General features: G+C 37.1%; 1 protein-coding gene across 7 annotated transcripts in view; it reads left to right on the top strand.

Moving 5' to 3' along the window:
• Window positions 1–25,943, top strand: part of AKAP9 (A-kinase anchoring protein 9) — a 166,704-nt gene that overhangs the window by 21,686 nt on the left and 119,075 nt on the right. For all 7 annotated transcript variants that reach the window (XM_054559493.2, XM_054559490.2, XM_054559492.2 and 4 more), the window contains exons 2-3: window positions 10,953–11,210; window positions 17,520–17,564. In XM_054559493.2, the coding sequence (XP_054415468.1) occupies window positions 10,953–11,210; window positions 17,520–17,564 (303 nt within the window). The remainder of the gene's footprint in view (window positions 1–10,952; window positions 11,211–17,519; window positions 17,565–25,943) is intronic.

Below are 25,943 nucleotides of genomic sequence, written 5' to 3'. Positions count from 1 at the left end.
TTTAATGTAGTAGAATTAAATATGCCCGTTAGACTGTTTTGGTTCTCAAGTCCTATGAAGTGGTGCTTGAAATCATTGCTTAGTGGTGACTTTTCTGTAAAAGATAAATTATCTTTTTTTACTCTGAATATTATTTTAGGCTTTGTATATATAGCAGAGAACAAAAGAAAAGCCCTTACCCTCATTGAACTTACCTTCCGGTTAATCTAAAAAATAATATGACTTCATATAATCAGTAACATAGGCCTAAAACAATGCCATGGTAATTTAATGTCCTTAAAAGTGATTCGTTCTAAGCACTATAATAGAAAAATTCCTATTTTTATTCCATATCTATCCATTATCTTTTTAATTTGGTTTCATTTAGTAATGAATATTATTGTCTCAGATTTTTAATCGAACTTTTTATGATGCAAAGTTTCAGTTTTTCTCATTTATTATGTGTTTGCACATCTGAATAAATATTAAATATAAATTATGTATACCCTAATTACAGTTGGAGTCTCAAACCAAATTTTCATCTTTGCCCTGATATATTTTGCTGTCTAAATGTATTTTCTAATGCAGACAATGTGGAATTTTAAGTTTCTGAAATTGAGCATAAATATCAAGAATGCTATTAATTTCTTTTGGTTTTGCATTCTCTCTGAGGGATCTTTTCTTTTTAAACAATGCACCTAGAATTCTGATTCCATTTACAGATAATATATTTAGCAGTATTCCAGTTGGTTTATTTTTAAGAATGAATTTGCTGTCCTCCAAAGTAGTTTAAGTGCATTCCAGTTGCTTAATGTACAAATAGAGGCAACTGGTCTTGCACCTGTTCCTCAAGGAGACATGAGGTGGAATAACTGTGTAGTTGCTGAATAACTGGGAAAAAATTTAAATATAATCTATTTTTATATCCTACTAGGCTAGTGATTAGCTATTTCTGATTTTTAAATTAGATGTCTTTATTAAGTAAATAGTACATATACTTTCCTTCATCCACAGCAGACAAAATAAGTATAAAATATGTTGTGTGTTATTCTGTAGATAACATACTTGTCACACACACACACATACACACACACACACAAATATATATGTATATATATTTTTTGAGACGGAGTCTTGCTCTGTCGCCCAGGCTAGAGTGCAGTGGCACGATCTCGGCTCACTGCAAGCTCCGCCTCCCGGATTCACGCCATTCTCCTGCCTCAGCCTCCCGAGTAGCTGGGACTACAGGTGCCCGCCACCACGCCTGGCTAATTTTTTTGTATGTTTAATAGAGACGGGGTTTCACCGTGTTAGGCAGGATGGTCTTGAACTCCTGACCTTGTGATCCGCCCGCCTCAGCCTCCCAAAGTGCTGGGATTACAGGCGTGAGCCACCGGGCCCGGCCATTTGTCACATATTTTGATAGTAATATGAGCATCATTAAAAATTGCTTTATTTTTATGATAAATTTTCTGGCCATTGTTGTAATTGGTCTAATTAGTAGTTATATTAATACTAGTAGTATATTTCCTTTTTTTAAAGCACAACAAAGCTTACACCTTTTCTTATTCTTTGGTTTCTCTCCTCTCAGAATGACCAAAGAGCTTAAATTCAATTTAGGAGTAGGTGGCTAATAGTTGCTTCTTAGAAAAATTAGAAAATCTATTGCATAACAAAAGGAAATTTCACATCAGCAAAAGGAAAAATACCTGTAATCTCAAGTCCAGAGATACACTAAAGTTATCAGTTATATTCTTCCAGAGTTTCTCTGTGCCTACAAGTACAATGTTATTAAAATTCAAGCTAGATATAATTGTTGAATGATGTGAGTTTGAGTCCTGCCTTTTCTGTTAAAAGAAGTGTACATATTTTTTTCATAAAAATAGATTATACAGCAGTAATATACCTACTACTGTGTCTGAACATCTTTGTTAGCAATAATGGTTTACATAAATATTTTAATATGGCATCATCATAGTTAACCTAATGTTGCCTAAAGCATGTAATACATACTTCTGATGTTAGGTGGTGATATTTTAGGTCTATCCTGATCCAGTATTAAAAACATTGGATAAATGGGTACAATGTACACTATTTGGGTAATGCCTACCCTAAAAACCCAGGCTTCACCACTATGTAATATATCGATGTAACAAAACTGGATTTGTACCCCCTAAATCTATAAAAATAAAAAAATAGAAAGATAGAGAAAAACATTAGATAGTATTGTAAGAAAGTTGTTATGTTTGCCAGTTTTCTTTTAGTTCATCTGCTTGTGATAGCCAAGAGTCTGTTTGATACTGGTATATCTTTAACACCCTTTTAACACTTGCCCATTTCTCTCATACCCGTCAACAAAATCTAACTAAAATTTTAATAATTTTTTCATTGTATTTATTTTTGTTTGCTTTTCTAAAAAAGAAATGACAGTGATACTGACTTTTAATTTGTGCCAGGGATAGAAAGTCTCCTTTTAAAATAAATTTACTTTAAAATTTTTATTGATATGTAATGTATATATTTTGGGAATACATGTGATAATTTAATGCACTCATATAGTTTGTAAAGATCAAATCAGTGTAATTGGGATGTCTGTTACCTTTAATTAGTGAAATATTCAAATATTTTTTAGAAATATTCAAATTATTTTATTCTAGCTATTTTGAAATATTTAGTAGTTTTTTTGTAAACTGTAGTCACCCTACCAATCTATCAAACACTAGGTTTTATTTCTTCTGTTAAACTGTTCTTTGTACCCATTGTCAGCTCCTCTTCATCTTCTCCACCCTCCTACTCTTCCCAGTCTCTGGTAACCACCAATCTACTCACTATTTGCATCTAGTTTTTCAGCTCCCATATATGAGTGAGAACATGTGATATTTGTCTTTCTGTGCTTAGCTTATTTCACTTAACATAATGCCCTCCAGTTGTGTCCATGGTGCTGCAAATGACAATTTGTTCTTTTTTATGGCTGAATAATATTCCATTGTGTACATACCACATTTTCTTTATCCGTTTATCAATTGATGGGCACTTAAGCTAATTTCATATTCTAGCTATTGTAAATACTACTACAAAAAAACATGGGAATGCAGATATCTCCTTTATATATTGATTTTCTTTCTTTTGAATATATACCCAGTAGGGGAATTGCCGGATCTTGTGGTAGTTCTAATTTTAGTTTTTTAGAAATCCTCCATACAGTTTTCTATAGTGGCTGTGCTGATTTACATTTCATTTAACAGTATACAAGGGTTCTTCTCTCTCCACATCCTCCCCAGCATCTGTTATTCCCTGTCTTTTTGATAAAAGTCAGTTTAACTGCAGTGAGATAATATATCATGGTGGTTTTGATTTGCAATTCTCTGATGATTAGTAACATTGAGCATTGTTTCATATACTTGTTGACCATTTGTATGTATTCTCTTGAGAAATGTCTGTTCAGATATTTTGCCCATGTTTTAATCAGATTATTTGCTCTTTTGCTGTCCAGCTGTTTGAACTTCTTGTATATTCTGGTTGTTGTTAACTCCCTGTCAGATGAATAGTTTGTAGCTATTTTCTTCCATTCTGTGGGTTGTCTCTTCACTTTGTTGATTGTTTCCTTTGCTGTACAGAAACTTTTTAGCTTTAAAAACATTTTTTAAATTATTTATTTTTTGTAGAGATAGATCTATGTCTCACTATGTTATCCAGGCCAGTCTCAAACTCTCAGGCTCAAGTGATCCTCCTGCCTCTGCCTCCCATGGTGCTGTGCTTACAGGTTTGAGCCACCACACTCTTCTGAAACGTTTTAGCCTGGTTCCATTTGTCTGTTTTTGTTTTGATTGTCTCTGCTTTTGAGATCTTAGACAAAAAAAAACTTTCCCCAGACCGATGTCCTAGAGTATTTCTCTACTGTTTTCTTTTCATAGTTTCAGGTCTTAGATTTTTTAATCCATTTTGATATGATTTTTTTTGTATATGGTAAGAGATACTTATGTAGTTTCATTCTTTTACATATGGTTATCCAGTTTTCCCAGCATCATTTATTGAAGAGATTGTCCTTTTCTCAGAATATATGGTCTATTCTGGAGAATGTTCCATGTGCTGAGGAAAAGAATGTGTATTCTTCAGCAGTTGGATGAAATGTTTTGTAGATATCAATTTAGCCTATTTAGTGTGTAGTTTAACTCTGATGTTTCTTTTCTGTGTGGATGTTGTATATTCTTGGCACCTTTGTAGAAAATGAGTTGACTGTAAATGTGTGAATTTATATCTGGGTTCTCTGTTTCGTTCCATTGGTCTGTGTGTCTGTTTTTATGCCAAGACCATGCTGATTTGTTTGTATGGCTTCGTAGTATATTTTGAAGTCAGGTAGTGTGATGCTTCCAGCTTTGTTCTTTTTGCTTTGGCTGTTTGTGATCTTTTGTGGTTCTATCAAAATTTTAAGATTTTTTTTCTATTTCTGTGAATAATGGCATTGGTATTTCAATAGGGATTGTATTGAATCTGTAAATTGCTTTGGATAGTATCATTTTTACAATATTCTTCTAATCCACAAACATGGATTTCTTTCCATTTTTAATGTCCTGTTCCATTTCTTTCATCACTCTTTTATAGTTTTCCTTGTATAGATTTTTTACTTCTTTAGTTAAATTGATTTCTGGGTATTTTATATTCTTTGTAGCTATAGTAAATGTGATTACTTTCTTGATTTCTTTTTCAGATTGTTTGCTGTTGGTATATATAATTGCTACTGATTTTTGTATGTTGATTGTGTATCCTGCTATTTTACTGAATTTATCAGTTCTAACAGTTTTTGGTGGAGTCTTTAGGTTTTTCTAAGTATAAGATCATATTGTATGCAAATAAAGCTAAATTGACCTTTTCCTTTCCAATTTGGTTATCTTTTATTTTTTTCTCTTGCTTAGTTGCTGTGGCCAGGACTTCCAATATTATGTTGCATGAAAGTGGACCTCCTTGTCTTGTTCCAGACTTAGAGGAAAGGCTTTTAATTTTTCCCTATTCAGTGTGATATTAGCTATGGGTTTGCCATATATGGCCTTTATTATTTTGAGGTATGCTTCTTCTGTATCCAGTTTGTTGAGGGTTTCTATCCTAAAGGGATGTTGAATTTTATTAAATGTTTTTTCAGCATTAATTGAAATGGTCATAGGGTTTTGTTCTTGATTCTTTCAATGTGATGTATCATATTTATTGAGTTCCACATGTTTAACTATCCTTGTGTCTTTGGGATGAATCCCACTTGATCATAGTGAATGATCTTTTTAATGTGTTGTTGAATTCAGTTTGCTAGTATTTTGTTGAGGATTTTTACATCTATGTTCATCAGTGATATGACCTGTAGTTTTCTTTTTTTGTTGTGTCCTTGTCTGGTTTTGGTATCAGGCTAATGTTGGTTTCATAGAATGAGTTTGGGAGTACTCCCTTCTCTTCAGTTTTTTGAAGAGTTTGACTAGAATTGTTATTCTTTCTTTAAATGTTTGGTAGAATTCAGAAGTGAAGCCATCAAGTCCTGGGCTTTTCTTTGATGGGAGACTTTTTGTGTCTGTGTGTGATTGGGTCTCATTCTGTTGCCTAGGCTGAAGTGCAGTGGTGTGTTCATAGGTCACTGCAACCTCTGCCTCCTGGGCTCAAGCCGTCTTCCCATGTCAGCCTCCCAAGTAGCTGGGACCACAGGCATGTGCCACCATGCCTGGCTAATTTTTTGTATTTTGGTAGAGACGAGGTTTTGCCATGTTGCCCAGGCTGGTCTCAAACTCTTGAGCTCAAGCTCAAGCAATCCGCTTGCTTCGGCCTCTGAAAGTGCTGAGATTACAGGTGTGAGCCACCGCTCCCAGCTTGATGAGAGACTTTTTATTAAGGCTTTGATTTCATTATTGGTTTGTTGAGGTTTTCTATTTCTTCATGGTTCAATTTTGGTAGGTTCTATGTGTCCAGGAATTTATTTATCTTTTTCTTCTAGGTTTTTGAATTTGTTAGCATATAGTTGTTCATAATAGTCTGTAATGATTTTTGTATTTCTGTGGTCTCAGTTTTTATATCTTCTTTTTCATTTCTGATTTTATTTGACTTTTCTCTTTTTATGAAAATTAGTATAGCTAAAGGTTTGTTGATTTTGTTTATGTTTTCAGAAAAGCAACTTTTTGTTTCATTGACTTCTGTATTGACTGTTTTGGCCTCAATTTCATTTGTATCTGCTCTGATTTTTGTTATTTCTTTTCTTCTACTAATTTTGGGTTTGGTTTGTTCTTGGTTTTCTAGTTCCTTGCATTGCATTGTTTGGTTGTTTATTTGAAGTCTTTCTCATATTGTTTTATTGGTATAAACTTCCCTCTCAGTACTGCTTTTGCTTTATCACATAGATTTTGGCATGCTGTATTTCCATTTTCGTTTCTTTCAAGAAATTTAAAATTTTCTCTTTTAATTTCATCATTGACCCATTTGTCCTGCAGGATTATGTTGGTTTTTTGTTTGTTTTGTTTTTTGAGACAGGGCCTTTCTCTGTTGCCCAGGCTGGAGTGCAGTGGTGTGAACATGGTTCATTGTAGCCTCGACCTCCTGGGCTCAAGCGATCCTCCTGCCTCAGCCTCTCAAGTAGCTGGCACCACAGGCATGGGACACCATGCCTAGCCAATGTTTTGAATTTTTGTAGGTTTGAGACCAACCTGGGCAACAAAGTGAAATCTTGTTGCCCAGGTTGGTTTTGAACTCCTGGGCTCAAGCAGTCATCCCACCTCAGCCACTGAAAGTGCTGGGATTACAGACATGAGCACCATGTCCAGCAGGAGCATGCTTAATTATTATTTGTTTGTGTTTTCTGAGGTTCTTCTTATGACTGATTTTTAGTTTTATTCCATTATGGTCAGAAATGATCCTTGATATGATTTCTACCTTTTGAATTTGTTGAGACTTGTTTTATGACCTAATATATGGTCTATTCTGGAGAATGTTCCATATACTGATGAAAAGAATACTCTTCAGGAGTTGGGTGAAATGTTCTGTAAATGTCAGTTTGGCCTATTTGGCGTACTGTATAGTTTAATTCTGATGTTTTCTTTAATTTTCTCTTTGGATGATCTGTCCAATACTGGGATTGGGGTATTTAAGTTCCCTATATTACTGTATTGCAGTCTATCTCTCCCTTTAGATCTATTAATACTTGCTTTTCATACTTGGGGCTCTGGTGCTGGGTGCATAGATATTTATAATAGTTACATCCGCTTGCTAAATTGACACCTTTATCATTATATAATGACCTTCTTTGTCTCTTTTTATAGTCTTGACTGGTAGCCTATTTTACCTAATATTAAGTATAGCTACTCCTGTTCTTTTTTGGTGTCCAGTTGCATGGAATATCCTTTTCCACCCCTTCACTTTCAGTCTGTGCGCGTTCTTAATAGGTGAAGTGGGTTTTTTGTGGGCGGCTTATGGTTGGGTCTTACTTCTGTATTCATTTAGCCACTCTCGCCATTTTAATTGAAGAATTGAGTTTATTTATATTCAGTATTATTATTAATAAGTGAGATGTTACTAGTGTTATTTTGTTGCTTGTTTTCTGGTTGTTTTGTAATTCCTCTCCTTCCTTTCTTACTGTCTTTGAAGTTAAGTGATTTTTTTTCTGGTAGTATGTTTGAATTTGTTGATTTTTTATTTGTAGTGAATTTATTATAGTTTTTGGCATTGTGGTTACCATGAGACTTAAAAAGACATAGATAGGTTCAAGCAATTATTTTAATGAGATGACAACTTACTTTAGATCACAAAGAAAAGAATGGAAACAAAAGAAAAAAAGAAAAAAAAACCCTCTATACTCTAACTCCATTCCCTCCACATTTTGACTTTATTTTGTCTCAGTTTACATGTTTTTATATTGCCTATTTCTTAATAGGATGCTGTAGCTATTAATGTTTTTGGTAAGTTTGTCTTTTGGACTTCATCCTAGAGTTATGAGTGGGCGCTACACCACAATTACAGTATTAGAGTATTGTGGGTTTGTCCACGTACTTAATTTTACTAGTGGGTTGTATACCTTTACATGTTTTGTTTTTTCACATTAGTGTTTTTTTCTTTCAAGTTGAAGAACTATCTTTAGTTTTTCTTGTCAGGTCTGTGTTAGTGAATTCTCTCAGCTTTTGTTTGTCTGTGAAAGACTTTATTCCTCTTCTTTGTATTTGAAGGATAGCTTTGCTGGATACAGTATTCTTGGGTGGCTGTTTTTTTCCTTCAGCACTTTGAACATGTTGTCCCACATCCTCCTATATGGTTTCTTCCTCCTGTATGACCTGTATGGTATCTGTTGAGAAGTCTGTTGCCAGACGAATTGTAGCTCTTTTATACATTGTTTGCTTCTTTTCTTTTGCCACTTTTAGGATCCTCTCTTTGTCCTTGACCATTGAGAGTTTGATTATTACATGCTTTGGAGTAATCTTTTTTGGGTCAAATCTGCTTTGTTCTCTAACGTTCCTATACCTGGATATTTTATCTCTTTCTCAAGTTTTAGAAAGTTTTTATTATTTCTTGAATAAGATTTCTACCCCCTTGCATTATAGTTAGGCATTATATTATGTAGTGCTGAAAAACAGGCGGTGACATGGTACAAAAAAAAAAGATACAAAAACAATACATAAATTGCAAAGACTCTCTAAGTAAACACATTCAGTAAAAAACAAGCCAGACAGTGAAGACTAGAAATCCCTTTTGAACACTGATAATTCTTAGATTTGATCTTTCGAGATAATTTTCTGTATCTTGTAGGTGATCTTTGTTCCTTTTCATTCTTTCTTTTTCTCCTCTGTGTATTTTTAAATAGCCCGTCTTTGAGCTCACTGATTCTTTTTTCTGTTTGATCCATTCTCCTGTTGAGAGCCTCTAATGATTCTTTCTGTTCAGCAAATCTTTCTCAGTTCCAAAATTTCTGTTTGATTTATGAAAAAATTTTAATCTTTGTTAAATTTTTCTAATACATTTCTGAATTGTTTTTGTGTGTAATAGAGATCACTAAGTTTCCTTTAAACTGCTATTTTGAATTCTTGTTCACAGAGTTCACATATTTCTGTCTTGTTAGGGTCATTCACTGGTTCTTTGCTTTGTCCATTTGACTAAGTCAAGGTTTCCCATTTGCTGTTGTTTCTTGTGGATATACATCTGTTTCTTAAAGTGAAGATTTTGTTATTTTTTCTAGTCTTCTCTGTCTGGCTTGTTTTAGCTTTTACTGGATGTGTTTGCTTATAGAGTCTTTCATGTTTTGCCTGTCTTTTTTTTTTTTTTTGCACTATGTCACTGCCTCTGTTTCAGTACTACATAATAAAATGTATATGATGTCTTTAGCCCCAGTTTGCTTCAGTTCTAGTAAACAATCAGTGTTATCCATCCTTGATGGGTAAGGTCCCAAAGGCCCCTAGTCTGGCTAGGGGCTCGTGCCCAGAGGACCTGTGGCATGAACCTCTTACAGTGTGATGCTGCTGAACGGCCAGTCTGATTTGGCGTCTCCTTTGGTCAAGTTACAGAGCAGGGGTTTTCAGGGCTAGGAATGGTAGTCTTTCCTTCCCGCTTTGTCTCTGGCTGTTAGGAATATTTCTCCCTTCAGATATTCCCAGTACTTCCCATGGGTTGAGCCAGGGACAGATCTCCTGTCAAGGAGCCCAAGTTGATGGGGAAGCTGGTTGTCTACCTTGATCTCACTTTTTCCAGTGTAGAAACCGTGAGTCAGGGGAATATTTTCCATGTTTGGTGATGGGCAGATTAGGAGAATGGGAATCATGAAAATCAAAGTCTAATTCTTTTAACTTCTGCTCAGAGTTTTTTCACTTCTCTGTGGTCTTGAATACTGTTTCTTCCTCATATTTGAGTTCTGGGATATTGCCAGTAATAATCTAAGCTCTGTATATTTGCTTTTGGTTTTCTGTGAGGGGAAGTGAAGGCAGCTTGCTTCTATGCCACCATTTTGGAGCTATTAGGTTGGTGCAAAAGCAATTGCAGTTTTTGTACCGACCTAGTGGAAGCCTCTGTTTTAAAATAAATTTAAATAAGAAAACTACGTTGGTTAAAACATGTTAAGTAAATGATACATAAAGGTGGCTCTAGGATAGGACAAAAATCCTGATGATGATATGTAAACGATTAAGGGCTGGAAAGCACTGCTGTTTGATATTTAAGTTATTTCCAGTTTTTTTCCCATTATAAATAAGGCTGCAGTGACCACTTTATATAGCTAAATCTTTTCGCATGAACTAAATCTTTTTAGTATATAGTAATAGAAGACACAGAAATTCCAGAAAGCAAATTCATTTAGTGCTCTGTGTGTGCATGTGTGTATGTGTGTGTTTTCATATAATCTAAAATCCAGAGCTTGGCCAGCACACTGGCTCACGTCTGTAATCCCAGTATTTTGGGGAGGCGGAGGCAGGCAGATTGCTTGAGCCCAGGAGTTGAAGACCAGCCTGGGCAACATGGCAAAAACCTGTCTGTACAAAAAAATATAAAAATTAAATTAGCCAGGTGTGATGACATGTTCCTGTAGTCCCAGCTACTTGGGGGCTGAGGTGGGAGGATCTGTGGAGCCCAGAAAGTTGAGGTGAGCTGTGATGGTGCTACTGCACTCCAGCCTGGTTGACAGAGTAAGACCCTGTCTCAAAAAATAAAATAAAATCTTGGTGAGATTATATTCTCACTAAGCAGTGAATGACAGTGCCTGATTTCCCTTATTCTGCCTAATTCTGGGCTAATTTTCTTTTATTTAGACATGACATTTTCAGTGCTTACCCCTCAATATTTCAGTAGGTTTATTCAGAAATGTTTCTTTGCATTCCAATAGTTACATTAAAGACTGTAATAATTGTTCTTTATTTTATCATTTTTATTTAGTGATAGTTTGATCTTTAAAAGAGAGACTACCAAAGCTGCTTTTTTCTTGGTGGCAATAAAGAAAAATTATCTTTGACAATAACAGTAATTTTCTTTTTTCTTAGCTTGCCCAGTTTCGACAAAGAAAAGCTCAATCAGATGGGCAGAATCCTTCCAAGAAGCAGAAAAAAAAGAGAAAAACATCAAGCAGTAAACATGATGTGTCAGCACACCATGATTTGAATATTGATCAATCACAGTGTGATGAAATGTACATAAATAGTTCTCAGAGAGTAGAATCAACTGTGACTCCTGAATCTACAATAATGAGAACTTTACGTAGTGGAGAAATAACCAGTCATGAGCAGGTCTTCTCTGTGGAAGTAAGTATTCTCCCAGATTTTTAACCATTATGGTTCTCAATGGAAAGTAGTCGTAATAACAACAGTCATTAGCAACTGTGCGCAATTTGATCATGATTTTTATGTCCTCTTGAAAGTTTTAGTAGTATGGTAACTAAACAGTCATAACTAAAATATTTGATCACCTCAGAGGGGGAGTTTTGTGAGTTTAATTTAATTTATGTTGAACAACTGCAGTACACCAAAGATTGAGCACCAGAGTTACAAAGATGGATATGACTGTCTCTGCCCTTTAGGAAAAGTATTCTAGTGGAGAAGGCAGACTTAAAGATATGCAGTGTGCTATGATTAGACCTTTGCTAGTATGGGAGATAGATGTCCAACTTCATTTTTTTTTGTTTGTGGCTATCCAGTTGTACCAATACCATTTGTTGAAAAGACTTTTCTTTTCCCAATGAACTGTCAATGAATATAAAGGTGAGGGTTTGTTTATATTTATCCCCTCAATTATATTCTGTAGATCTGTATGTTTAGCCTTTGCTACTATGCCCCCAAGTCTTGATTAATGTAGCTTTATAACAAGTTTTGAAATCAGTAAGTGTGAGTCTTCCAACTTCTTTTTTGGGATTGTTTTGGCTGTTGCCTTGCATTTCTGTATCAATTTTAGGGTCAGGTTTTTCTGCTTCTGCATTAAAAACACCAAGGATTTTGACAGGGATTGCATTGAATCTGTAGATGAATTTGGGGAGTTTTGTCATCTTAACAATATTAAGTTTTCAACCTATGAACACAGGATTTTTTATTTATTTAGGTTTTTAATTTTTTTAATGTTATCTTGTTTTCAGTGTAAATGTCTTACATTTGTTTTGTTAAATATACTCTCAAGCATTTTATTTTTATTTTTATTTATTTACTTTTTGAGATGGGTTCTTACTCTGTCACCCAGATTGGAGTGCAGTGGCACGATCTTGGCTCACTGCAACCTCTGTCACCCAGGCCCAAGCCATCCTCCCACCTCAGCCTCCTGAGTAGCTGGGACCACAGGTGCATGCTACCACACCTGGCTAATGTTTTGTATTTTTGGTAGAGATGGGATTTTGCCATGTTGCCCAGGCGGGTCTCAAACTCCTGAGCTCAGGAGATCCACCCACCTTGGCTTCCCAAAGTCCTGGGATTACAGGCATGAGCCACCGTGCTTGGCCTTGTTTTTGTTATTTTATTTTATTTTATTTATTGTAGAAATGTGGTCTCACTTTGTGTCCAGGCTGGTCTCGAATTCCAAGACTTAAGTGATCCTCCTGCTCTGGCTCCCAAAGTGCTTATGCCTGGAAAGTTTTATTTACAGGCATGAACCGCTATGCCTGGCCACCAAGCATTTTATTGCTATTTTATTTCTAAGCATTTTACTGCTATTCTAAATATAATTGTATCCTTAACTTTATTTTCTGATTATTCATTATCCATGTATACAAATACAACTAAATTTGTATATTGATCTTGTATCCTGTACCCTTGCAGAACTAACTCATCTGTAAGTTCTAATAGGTTTTTTGTTTTGTTTTGGTGAATTCCTTTGATTTTTCCTGTATGCAAGACCATATTATCTGAAACTAAACTAGAAATGTTCAACTTCTTCCCTTCCAGTGTCGATGTTCTTTTTTCTTTTTTCTGATTGCCATAGCTGGAAGATATAAGACAATGTTGAGAAGAAGTGTTGAAAGCAGACATCCTTGTATTATTTCTCCTAATAAGGGGAAAGCATTCAGGTTTTTTTTTAACCATTGAGTTTTATATTAGCTGGGTTTTTTTGTTTTGTTTTGTTTTTATAGCTATCCTTTATCAGATTGAGGAGGTTCCCTTTTATTCCTGGTTCATTAAGCGTTTTCATTATAAAGAAATGTTGAGGTTTTTTTGTTTTGTTTTTATTTTTTATTTTATTGGTTTGTTGTTTGTTTGTTTGTTTTTGAGACAAAGTCTCGCTTTGTCACCCAAGCTGGAGTGCAGTGGGGTGATCTCAGCTCACTGCAGCTTCCACCTCCCAGGTTCAAGTGATTCTCCTGCCTCAGCCTCCTGAGTAGTTGGGATTGTGAGCCATCACGCCCAACACGGGGTTTCACCATGTTGGCCAGGGTGGTCTCGAACTCCTGACCCCAAGTGATACGTCCACCTCAGCCTCCCAAAGTGCTGGAACTACAGGCATTAGCCACCATGCCCATCCATTTATTTTATTGTTTTTTGAGACAGGATCTCACTCTGTTGTCCAGGCTGGCATGCAGTGATGCGATCATGGCTCACTGCAGCCTCAACCTCCCAGGCTTCAGTGATCCTCCCACCTCAGCCCGACAAGTAGCTGGGACTACAGGCCCATGCCACCACACCTAGCTAATTTGTGTATTTTTTTGTAGAGACAGAGTTTTGCCATGTTGCCCTGGCTGGTCTTGAACTCCTGGATTCAAGTGATCTGCCTGCCTCAGCCTCCCACAGTGCTAGGATTACAGGCATGAGCCACTCACTGCTCCCAACCTGAGTGTTGAGTTTTGTTAAATGCTTTTTTTGTGTCTATTTGCAATGACTTTAATACAAACATCATTACTAGGGACAAAAGATGTTACAGCACACATTTTATATTATATAAATTCAGCCTTTTAAAATATTTTGGGTATTTAAATGGTCTAACATATAGTCATCTTTCTGTTCTTCAGAGTGGGTAATTGCAATTGATCTATCTTGAAGTTTGCTGTCTCTCTTCTTCCTGCTTAGATCTACTACCGAGTCCTTCCAGTGGCTTTTCATTTATTTTCCTTTTCAATTCCAGAATTTTTATTTGATTATTTTATAATTTCTTTGTTTTATTGATATTCTTCATTTGGTGAGGTGTTGTTCTTACAATTTAAATTTTGTTTTGTTTTGTTTTTAGGTTTTATTTCCTTTAGTTATTTGACTGTATTTAAAATAGCTGAGTAAAAATCTTTGTTGGCCAGGCGTGGTGGCTCATACCTGTAATCCCAGCACTTTGGGAGGCGGAGGCAAGGGGATTACTTGAGCCGAAGAGTTCGAGACCAGCCTGGGCAACAAAGGGATATTCTGTCTTTACAAAAAGTAAAAAAAATTAGCCGGGCATAGTTGTGCACACCTGAGGTCCCAGCTACTCCAGAGGCTAAGGTGGGAGAATCGCTTGAGCCCAAGAGGTGGAGGCTGCAACAAGCTGTGATCACACCAGTGCACTCCAGCCTGGGTGACAGAGTGAGATCCTGTCTCAAAAAACAAGACAAGGGCCGGGTGCGGTGGCTTACGCCTGTAATCCCAGCACTTTGAGCGGCCAAGGCGGGCAGATCACGAGGTCAGGAGATCGAGACCATCCTGGCTAACATGGTGTGAAACCCTGTCTCTACTAAAAATACAAAAAACTATCCAGACGTGGTGGCGGGCGCCTGTAGTCCCAGCTACTCAGGAGGCTGAGGCAGGAGAATGGCATGAACCCAGGAGGCGGAGCTTGCAGTGAGCCAAGATCACGTCACTGCACTCCCGCCTGGGCAACAGAGCGAGACTCCGTCTCAAAAAAAGAAAAAACCAAGACAAAACCAAAAATAACTTTGTTAAGTACAATATCTGTGTTCCTCAGGGACAGTTTCTATTGACCATTGTTCTTCTTTTGCATAGGCTATCCTTTCCTTTTTTTGTATGTCTTGTAATTTTTGTTTTATTAAAACTGGAATTTTAAAAATAATGCAGTGTGGCAACTCTACTGCTTGATTTGCCTCAAAGGTGTATTATCTATTTTTTAATATAACAAACCAATATTTGGGTTCTGTATTCTATAGTTTTAGCATTTTGAATGCAACAACTGTCTTATTCACCATTTAATTCTCAGTACTACCGTTTCTAGTACACAATATGCACTTAACGAATATGAGGGATTGTATCATGAAAGTATTTCAGATTTAAAAGATAATCTCGGCTGGGTGCAGTGGCTCACGCCTGTAATCCCAGCATTTTGGGAGGCTGAGGGGGGCAGATCGCTAGAGGTTAGGAGTTCAAGACCAGTCTGGCCAACATGGTGAAACCTTGTCTCTACTGAAAATACAAAAATTAACTGGGCATGTTGGTGCATGCCTGTAATCCTAGCTACTCGGGAGGCTGAGGCAGGAGAATTGCTTGAACCTGGGAGGCGGAGGTTGCAGTGAGCCAAGATGATGCCGCTGCACTCCAGCCTGGGCAACAGAGCAAGACTCTCTCAAAAAAAAAAAAAAAAAAAAAGAGACTCTTATGAGTTAGGAACCACTGTTAATAGCATTTTAGATTACAGGCAAGCTTATTTTTGTTCTTGGCCTCAGTTACTACTTCATGGAGAAGGAAGTTTTAGAACTTAGACTTGAATGTTGAATAGAATTTCCACAGGTGTAGATGAGAAAGGAGACAGTGACAGTTAATATTTGTTGAATGAAAGGGTGAAACTCTCTGGGTCTCACCTTTCTAACCATTAAAATGAGATTCTTAGGTTAGATGAGAGGGTCAACAGTGAAAATAGTACTTTTGGAGTCAGAAAATTTGGATTTGTTCCTTGACTCTTTCTACTACTTTTAGGGAAGCTTGAAAAAGCTGCTCACTTCATACCCAAATCCAGGGATGTGATAGTGAAACAAGAATGACTTTAAAAGTGCTTTTGTAAACTGTAAAGGTGTTATAACAACAAAAGTGGTTATTTTTTCTTAGTTATTACTTTTTTTAGCATCAAGATGATATGATTTTTATTTCAGAGAAATTGAACTTTTTTATTGATTTATTTTAATTATTATTATTATTTTTTAAAGACAGGGTCTCACTCTGTCACCCAGACCAGAGTGCAATGGCACGATCTTGGTTCACCACAAGCTCTCCCTCCCAGGCTCAAGCAGTTCTCCTGCCTCAGCCTCTCAGGTAGCTGGGATTACAGGCATGCACCACTACCGCCTGGCTAGTTTTTTTTGTTTGTTGGTTGGCTTGTTTTTAAGTAAAGACGAGATTTCACCGTTTTGGCTAGGCTGGTCTCGAACTCCTGACCTTAAATGATCCACCCACCTCAGCCTCCCAAAGTGCTGGGATTACAGGCGTGAGCCACCACACCTGGCTGAACTTTTCTAACAGTAGCATTTTAGGACTTTGTTTCATTTTAAAGAGGTACGGTAGTTCCTCCTTATTTGTGGAGAGTTGTGTTATTCCATTTTCATGCTGCTGATACAGACATACCAGAGACTGGGTCATTTATAAAGAAAAAGAGGTTTAATGGACTCACAGTTCCACGTGGCTGGCGAGGCCTCACAATCATGGTGGAAGGCGGAAGGCACGTCTTACATGGCAGCAGACATGAGGAAAATGAGAGCCAAGTGAAAAGGGAAAAGGGAAACCCCTTATAAAACCATCAGATCTCGTGAGACTTACTACCACAAGAACAGTATGGGGGAAAATGCTCTCATGATTCAGTTATCTCCCACCAGGTCTCTCCCAAAACACATGAGAATTATGGGAGCTACAATTCAAGATGAGATTTGGATGGGGGAACTCAGCCAAACTATATCAAGAGTATAGTCCAACACCCCCAGTGGAGACCTGAAACCACAGATAATACTGAACTCTGTAATACTGTGTTTTTTCCTATACTCATATACTTATGATAAAGTTTAATTGATAAATTAGGCACAGGACTCTTGTGCTTTGGGGCCATTACTTGAACACAAGCACTGCAGTACTGCATACTGCCATACTGTATGATAGTGCATCTGATAATGGAGGTGGCTACCAAGTAACTGTTGGGCAGGTAGGATATACTGTGTGGATATGGTGTACAAAGGGATGATTCATGTCCTGGATGGGACAGAGTAAGATTTCATCATGCCACTTAGAACAGTGCACAATTTAAAACTTACGAATTGTTTATTTTTGGAATTTTCCATTTTAATATTTTCTGACCACAGTTAACCATGCATGAGTAACTGAAATTATAGGAAGCAATACTGTGGATAAAGAGGGGGCTACGGTATGAGGATTGGAGGAATGGTGTCTTACTTCGTGCTTTTGGCTTACAAATGATATGTATATAAGACCCTGTATGAAAGTACCTCTTGCTACTTTTATATTTAGAAAAATGCCTACTGGTACATTTTAGTTGCATTATTTTGCCATTGTTATTTATAATTAAATGAAAATTTTAAAGATTTGAATAATTTTTACTAGTTTTTTAGTGGTATTTTATGTGACTTTTCTATCATATGTTACCAATAGTAATGGTTTAGTAAAGTATGATATTTAGCACAAAAAAGTCATAATTATATTTGGTTTTTATTTTTGTTTTAGCTGGAAAGTGAAATTTCAACCACAGCAGATGACTACAGTTCAGAGGTAAGACTAAATTATATTGATTTCTAATATCATAAATATATATTTTATATTATTATTGAAATCATTGATTGTTGCTACTTGATTTCTTGTCACTCATGCTTCTATTTTATTTTTATAAATATAATGTTAAGTGACTAGAACCTGAGGATTATGGTTTTTTTTTTGTTTTTTTTTGTTTTTTTCAGATTATTAGCTAAGGTCTTAAGTCTGGTTAAATAGCTTGGTCTCTGTTTTAGTTTCTGGAAAGTATTTGATATTGGGTTTCTTAGGCATGTGACTGTTACAAGGCATCCATATTTAGCACAGTGAAAATATCAAAATTTTTTTGAGACTTTGAATAGGATACTTCATTTTGAGTAATGCTTTTTTATAAATGCTTGAATTCTAGTTAATCATATGAACTTGTTTATTGAAATTAATGTTTCAATAGTAGTTTTTACTTTAGGCGATAAAGGTATTGGCCACTTTAGGAAATACCTTCTTTGTGTGTTGGTAAAAGTATATGTCATTTTGTTATCTTTTTCTTATTCTTTTAGATGTGATTGTCATTTCTTTACTCCAGAATTTGAGGAGACTATAAACTATTCTGTACTCTGAATGGTTTAGCAACTCAGTGTATTCAGTAAGTCTCAATTTATTGTAGGTTTCTAATAGGAAAAAAAAACCCTCCATGTTCTTAAATGAACGTATTACTGTTTTAGATTGCTAATAGCAATAAAAACTGCTACTTTAGAAGTTAATGTGCTTAAAAGTTGGAATATACTTACTAGTAATCTGGCCAGGAAAATAATTAGCCAACATTAAATAAAGACATTGGTGCCTGATTTAGGCTAAAGTTGCCTCTATGGGAAGTATCTTGATTTAAAATCACTGCTTAAAATTCAGAGTCTGCTTTCGTGACTTTAAATTTGGGGCACATACAGTTGGCCCTCCATATCCCTGGGTTCTGCATTTGAGGATATGACCAACCACAGATAGAAAATATTCAGAAAAAATAAAAAATAACAGTACAACAATAAAAAATATATAACATTTAAAAATATAGTATAACAACTAAGTACATAGTAATCTTAGAGATGATTTAAAGTATATGGGCAGATGTCCACAGGTTGTATACAAATACTATGCCTTTAAGGGTCTTAGGCATCCGTGATTTTAGTATCCTTAGGGGAGGTCCTAAAGCTAATTCACTTGAAGACACCAAGGGATTATTGCATTTGAAAACTTTTTTTCTTTTTCTCTATAATGCTCTAATTTTTATACCTTGTATTTCTTTTTTTTTTCCCCCCCAAGATGGAGTCTCACTCTGTCGCCCAGGCTGGAGTGCAGTGGTGCGATGTTGGCTCACTGAAACCTCTGCCTCCTGGGTCTAAGCAATTCTCTGCCTCAGCCTCCCAAGCTGGGACTACAGGCGTGTGCCACCACGTCCGGCTAATTTTTGTATTTTTAGTAGAGACAGGGTTTCACCATCTTGGCCAGGCTGGTCTTGAACTTCTGACCTCGTGATCTACCCACCTCTGCCTCCTGAAGTGCTGGGATTACAGGTGTAAGCCACCGCACCTGGCTATAGCTTGTATTTCTTGACTGAAAGTCATAGATGCTTTGGTGCTTAAACTGCCTATATCTTTGGGGGCATCCCAGAGTTCCACCAAGTGCATTTTTCTCTTTACACTAAAGTGAATATTTTTTAATATGCTAGTGGCTGTAGGTCAGACCCTCCCATATATGCCCATGAAATTTGGTTACAATTTGTATAGCTGTTTTCTCACATTGAGATAATACAGCAAATCTTAATTTAATTTTCTTGTCATTCTAAGTATTATTTTACGCATGTATGTATGTATGTATGTATGTATGTATTATACTTTAAGTTCTAGGGTACCTGTGCACAACGTGCAGGTTTGTTACATAGGTATACATGTGCCATGCTGGTTTGCTGCACCCATCAACTCGTCATTTACATTAGGTATATCTCCTAATGCTATCCCTCCCCCAGCCCCCCACCCCTCGACAGGCCCCCATGTGTGATGTTCCCTGCCCTGCGTCCAAGTGTTCTTAATGTTCAGTTCCCACCTATGAGTGAGAACATGCAGTGTTTGGTTTTCTGTCATTGTGATAGTTTGCTGAGAATGATGGTTTCCAGCTTCATCCATGTCCCTGCAAAGGACATGAACTCATCCTTTTTTATGGCTGCATAGTATTCCATGGTATGTATGTGCCACATTTTCTTTATCCAGTCTATCATTGATGGACATTTGGGTTGGTTCCAAGTCTTTGCTGTTGTGAATAGTGCTGTGATAAACATACGTGTGCATATGTCTTTATAGTAGCATGATTTATAATCCTTTGGGTATATACCCAGTAATGGGATCGCTGGGTCAGATGGTATTTCTAGTTCTAGATCCTTGAGGAATTGTCACACTGTCTTCCACAATGGTTGAAGTAATTTACACTCCCACCAACAGTGTAAAAGCATTCTTGTTTCTCCACATCCTCTCCAGCATCTGTTGTTTCCTGACTTTTTAATGATTGCCATTCTAACTGGTATGAGATGTCATCTCATTGTGGTTTTGATTTGCATTTCTCTGATGACCAGTATTGATCATTTTTTCATGTGTCTGTTGGCTGCATAAATGTCTTTGTTTGAGAAGTGTCTGTTCATATCCTTTGCCTGTTTTTTGATGGGGTTGTTTGCTTTTTTTTTTTCTTTTTTTTTATTATTATTATTATACTTTAAGTTCTAGGGTACATGTGCACAACGTACAGGTTTGTGACATAGGTATACATGTGCCATGTTGGTTTGCTGCACCCATTAACTCGTCATTTCATTTGGTATATCTCCTAATGCTATCCCTCCCCCTGCCCGCCACCCTACGACAGGCCCCCATGTGTGATGTTCCCTGCCCTTTGTCTAAGTGTTCTCATTGTTCAGTTCCCACCTATGAGTGAGAACATGTGGTGTTTGGTTTTCTGTCCTTGCGATAGTTTGCTCAGAATGATGGTTTCCAGCTTCATCCATGTCCCTGCAAAGGACATGAACTCATCCTTTTCTATGGCTGCATAGTATTCCATGGTGTATATGTGCCACCTTTTCTCAATCCAGTCTATCATTGATGGACATCTGGGTTGGTTCCAAGTTTTTGCTATTGTGAATAGGGCTGCAATAAACATACGTGTGCATGTGTCTTTATGGTAGCATGATTTATAATCCTTTGGGTATATATCCAGTAATGGGATCACTGGGTCAAATGGTATTTCTAGTTCTAGATCCTTGAGGAATTGCTTCTAAAATGTCTACTAAAAATGACAAAAATTATCTGAACATGGTGGTGCATGTATTTTTGTATTTTTGTTAGAGATGGAGTTTCACCAACTGTCTTCCACAATGGTTGAACTAGTTTACACTCCCACCAACAGTGTAAAAGCGTTCTTATTTCTCCACATCCTCTCCAGCATCTGTTGTTTCCTGACTTTTTAATGATCGCTGTTCTAACTGGTGTGAGATAATATCTCATTGTGGTTTTGATTTGCATTTCTCTGATGACCAGTGATGATGAGCATTTTTTCATCTGTGCGTTGGCTGCATGAATGTTGTCTTTTGAGAAGTGTCTGTTCATATCATTTGCCCACTTTTTGTTGGGGTTTTTTTCTTGTAAATTTAAGTTCTTTATAGATTCTGGATATTAGCCCTTTGTCAGATAAGTAGATTGCAAAAATTTTCTCTCATTCTGTAGGTTGCCTGTTCACTCTGATGGTAGTTTCTTTTGCTGTGCAGAAGCTCTTTAGTTTAATTACATCCCATTTGTCTATTTTGGTTTTTGTTGCTATTGCTTTTGGTGTTTTAGTCATGAAGTCTTTGCCCATGCCTGACCTAAAGGTTATTGCCTAGGTTTTCTTCTAGGGTTTTTATGGTTTTATGTCTAACATTTAAGTCTTCAATCCATCTTGAATTAATTTTTGTATAAGGTGTAAGGAAGGGGTCCAGTTTCAGCTTTCTACATATGGCTAGCCAGTTTTCCCAGCACCATGTATTAAATAGGGAATCCTTTCGCCATTTCTTGTTTTTGTCAGGTTTGTCAAAGATCAAATGGTTGGAGATGTGTAGTGTTATTTCTGAGGCCTGTGTTCTGTTCCATTGGTCTATATCTCTGTTTTGGTACCAGTACCATGCTGTTTTGGTTACTGTTGCCTTGTTGTATAGTTTGAAGTCAGGTAGTGTGATGCCCCCAGCTTTGTTCCTTTTGCTTAGGATTGTCTTGGCAATGTGGGCTCTTTTTTGGTTCCATATGAACTTTAAAGTCGTTTTTTCCAATTCTGTGAAGAAAGTCATTGGTAGCTTGATGGGGATGGCATTCGATCTATAAATTACCTTGGGCAGTATGGCCATTTTCACAATATTGATTCTTCCTACCCATGAGCATGGAATGCTTTTCCGTTTGTTTGTGTCCTTTTTTATTTCTTTGAGCAGTGGTTTGTAGTTCTCCTTGAAGAGGTCCTTCACATCCCTTGTAAGTTGGATTCCTAGGTATTTTATTCTCTTTGTAGCAATTGTGAATGGGAATTCACTCATAATTTGGCTCTCTGTTTGTCTGTTAATGGTGTATAGGAATGCTTGTGATTTTTGCACATTGATTTTGTATCCTGATACTTTGCTTAAGGAGATGATGGGGTTTTCTAAATATACAATCATGTTATCTGCAAACAGGGACAATTTTACTTCCTCTTTTCCTAATTGAATACCCTTTATTTTTTTCTCTTGTCTGATTGCCCTGGCCAGAACTTCCAAGACTGTGTTGAATAGCAGTGGTGACAGAGGGCCTCCTTGTCTTGTGCCAGTTTTCAAAGGGAATACTTCCAGTTTTTGTCCATTCAGTATGATATTGGCTGTGGGTTTGTCATAAATAGCTCTTATTATTTTGAGATACCTCTCATCAATACCTAGTTTATTGAGAGTTTTTAGCATGAAAGGCTGTTGAATTTTGTCAAAGGCCTTGTCTGCATCTATTGAGATAATCATGTGGTTTTTGTCTTTGGTTCTGTTTATGTGATGGATTATGTTTATTGATTTGTGTATTTTGAACCAGCCTTGCATCCCAGTGATGAAGCTGACTTGATCACGGTGGATAAGCTTTTTGATGTGCTGCTGTATTTGGTTTGCCAGTACTTTATTGAGGATTTTTGCATTGATGTTCATTAGGGATATTGGTCTAAAATTCTTTTTTGTTGTGTCTTTGCCAGGCTTTGGTATCAGGATGATGCTGGCCTCATAAAATAAGTTAGGGAGGATTCCCCCCCCCCCCCCCGTTTTTTTTGTGGTGGAGTCTCACTCTTTTCGTCCAGGCTGGAGTGCAGTGGCATGATCTCAGCTCACTGCAACCCTCGCCTGCCGGGTTCACGCAATTCTCCTGCCTCAGCCTGCTGAGTACCTGGGACTACAGGCGCGTGCCACCATGCCTGGCTAATTTTTTGTGTTTTTATTAGAGATGGGGTTTCACCATACTGTTCAAGCTGCTCTCGAACTCCTGACCTCTTGATCTCCCCACTTCGGCCTCCCAAAGTGCTGGGATTGCAGGCATGAGCCACCTCGCCCAGCCAATTCCCCCTTTTTCTATTGATTGGAATAGTTTCAGGAGGAATGATACCAGCTCCTCTTTGTACCTCTGGTAGAATTTGGCTTTGAATCTGTCTGGTCCTGGACTTTTTTTGGTTGGTAGGCTATTAATTATTGCCTCAATTTCAGAGCCTGTTATTGGTCTATTCAGAGATTCTACCTGGTTTAGTCTTGGGAGGGTGTATGTGTCCAGGAATTCATCCATTTCCTCTAGATGAAAGAAATGGGACCTGCTGAGCCAGTCACGGGACAGAATCTCCTGGTCTGCCGGTTTCTAAGACCATTGGAAAAGCGCAGTATTGGGCGAGAGTGTCCCGTTTTTCCAGGTACAGTCTGTCACAGCTTCTCTTGGCTAGGAAAGGGAAATCCTCCAACCTCTTACGCTTCCTGGGTGAGGCAATGCCCCACCCTGCTTTGGCTCACCCTCCGTGGGCTGCACCCACTGTCCGACCAGTCCCAATGAGATGAACGAGGTACCTCAGTTGGAAATGCAGAAATCACCCATCTTCTGTGTCGATCACGCTGGGAGCTGCAGACTGGAGCTGTTCCTATTCGGCCTTCTTGGAACGGATCCTCACAAATTTTAATTTTAAATATTGATTTGAAAAGCTGAAGAGGTCAAAAGATGGTGATTTTCAGGTTTTCTGTAGGAAAATGTGAATTAATAATATGGGAAATTCTTGTTTAATAAGAGAGTCTTCAGCTAAATTTTTTAAATTAAAAAACTGGTGGAGATTATCAGGTTCCAAAAAATGTATTGAACCTGTTTATCTGAGATGCCTAGTAAATATGTGTTTTAAGGTGAGGTACAAATAGTATTTAAATATAAGTACTACCGATAAAACTTAGAACAGTATTTATCATACTTGTTGACCATAGCTCATGGTGAGAAATGTATTTTACATACATGTTTGTAATTTCATATATATACATATGTAGTTACATATATTTATGGTTATATACATGAATAATTATATATGAATAAATATATACATATGCATACTTTTTTCCAAACAAGTTTTTGGAAAGATACTTATTCTTACAGTATGACATATCTTGTGATGATACTGTTTCTTGTTAATGTTGGTCAAAAAAACTAAATTGATGAGCTATCTTACCGTGTGGAATAAACAGTGACTTAGAAGATTACATTGAAAAAAGATAAATTATGAGCCAGGCACAGTGGCTCATTCATGCCTGTAATCCCAGCACTTTGGGAGGCCAAAGTGGGTGGATCACCTGAGGTTAGGAGTTCGAGACCAGTTTGACCAACATGCTGAAACCCCATGTCTACTAAAAATAACAAAAATTATCTGAACGTGGTGGCATATGCCTGTAATCCCAGCTACTTGGGAGGCTGAGGCAGGAAAATTGTTTGAATCCGGGAGGTGGAGGTTACAGTGAGCCGAGATAGTGCCATTGCACTCCAGCCTGGGCAACAAGGGTGAAATTCCATCTCAAAAAAAAAAAGAAGAAAAAAGATAATTATGAAATAATTTTTGACAGATTTGACCTGGTTTGAATTATAACCCTAGTAATATTTTATGTGTTCTGTCTGGATTCACAACGGATTATACTTTGAGAAATTTATAGATTCACTATGTCTAGAGAAAACATAGAAGTAAAGTTGATATTTGGTGAAATGTTTGATATGTGTCATCAAAATTGCTAAGATGGATACTAGTTGGATCTGTGATGCTCTAGGCTAGTTTTGAGGCTTGAATTCCTCCATTTAATGATATTAGACTGGCTTGACTAAACTAGAATTACAGACTTCTAAGCCATATCCACCTATTCAGGAGGCAGAAGAATCATCAGTGGACCAAATTTATAACCCAAGAAATAAACTTATACTGTAATAGTTTTTATATTGGAACTTTTATGGAATTATCTCTCAATAACACACCTAAAAAATGAGATTTATTGGCTGGGCATAGTAGCTCACACCTGTAATCTCTGCACTTTGGGAGGCCAAGGTGGGAAGATCACTGGAGCCCAGGAGTTTGAGACCAGCCTTGGCTATATAGGGGACGTCATCTCTACAAATTAAAATAATAAAATGAAATTAGCAAGGCATAGTGGCGGGCACATGCAGTCCCAGCTACTTGGGAGGCTGAGGTTACATTTTTCAATGTAATCTTCTAAGTCACTGTTTATTCCACACGGTAAGATAGCTCATCAATTTAGTTTTTTTGACCAACATTAACAAGAAACAGTATCATCACAAGATATGTCATACTGTAAGAATAAGTATCTTTCCAAAAACTTAAGCCCAGGAGTATGATCACACCACTGGCACTCCAGCCTTGGTGACAGAGCAAGACCCCATCTCAAAAAAAAAAAAAAAAAAAAAAAGCCAGGCAATAGTATGTGCCTGTACTTCCAGCTGCTCAAGAGGCTGAAGTAGGAGGATCCCATGCACCCAGGAGTTTGAGTTTGCAATGACCTAATGATCACACCACTGCACTCCAGCCTGTGTGACAGTGAGACCTTGTCTCAAAAAGAGAAAGAGAGCGAGAGATTTCTGGGCAGTATGTAACATTATAACTTTACCGCAATGCCATATTTGCAAAGTTTAATAATCTTGGCAGATCTGGATTGTATTTGAGTATTCGAAAATTTTGAAATCAAGTAGTTTTAATCATAGATCACATAATTATCTTGTATTTTGCCTAAATATGACTATCATTTTTCTGGTAAATAGGGCAATAAGATGTAAGAAAAGAGCAGGGGGACTTTGGAGCCAGAAAGTCCTGTTTACATACTTC

This window comes from Pongo abelii, chromosome 6, assembly GCF_028885655.2.
Source record: "Pongo abelii isolate AG06213 chromosome 6, NHGRI_mPonAbe1-v2.0_pri, whole genome shotgun sequence".
Lineage (NCBI taxonomy): Eukaryota > Metazoa > Chordata > Mammalia > Primates > Hominidae > Pongo > Pongo abelii.
This window is presented reverse-complemented; position numbering and strand designations above follow the sequence as displayed.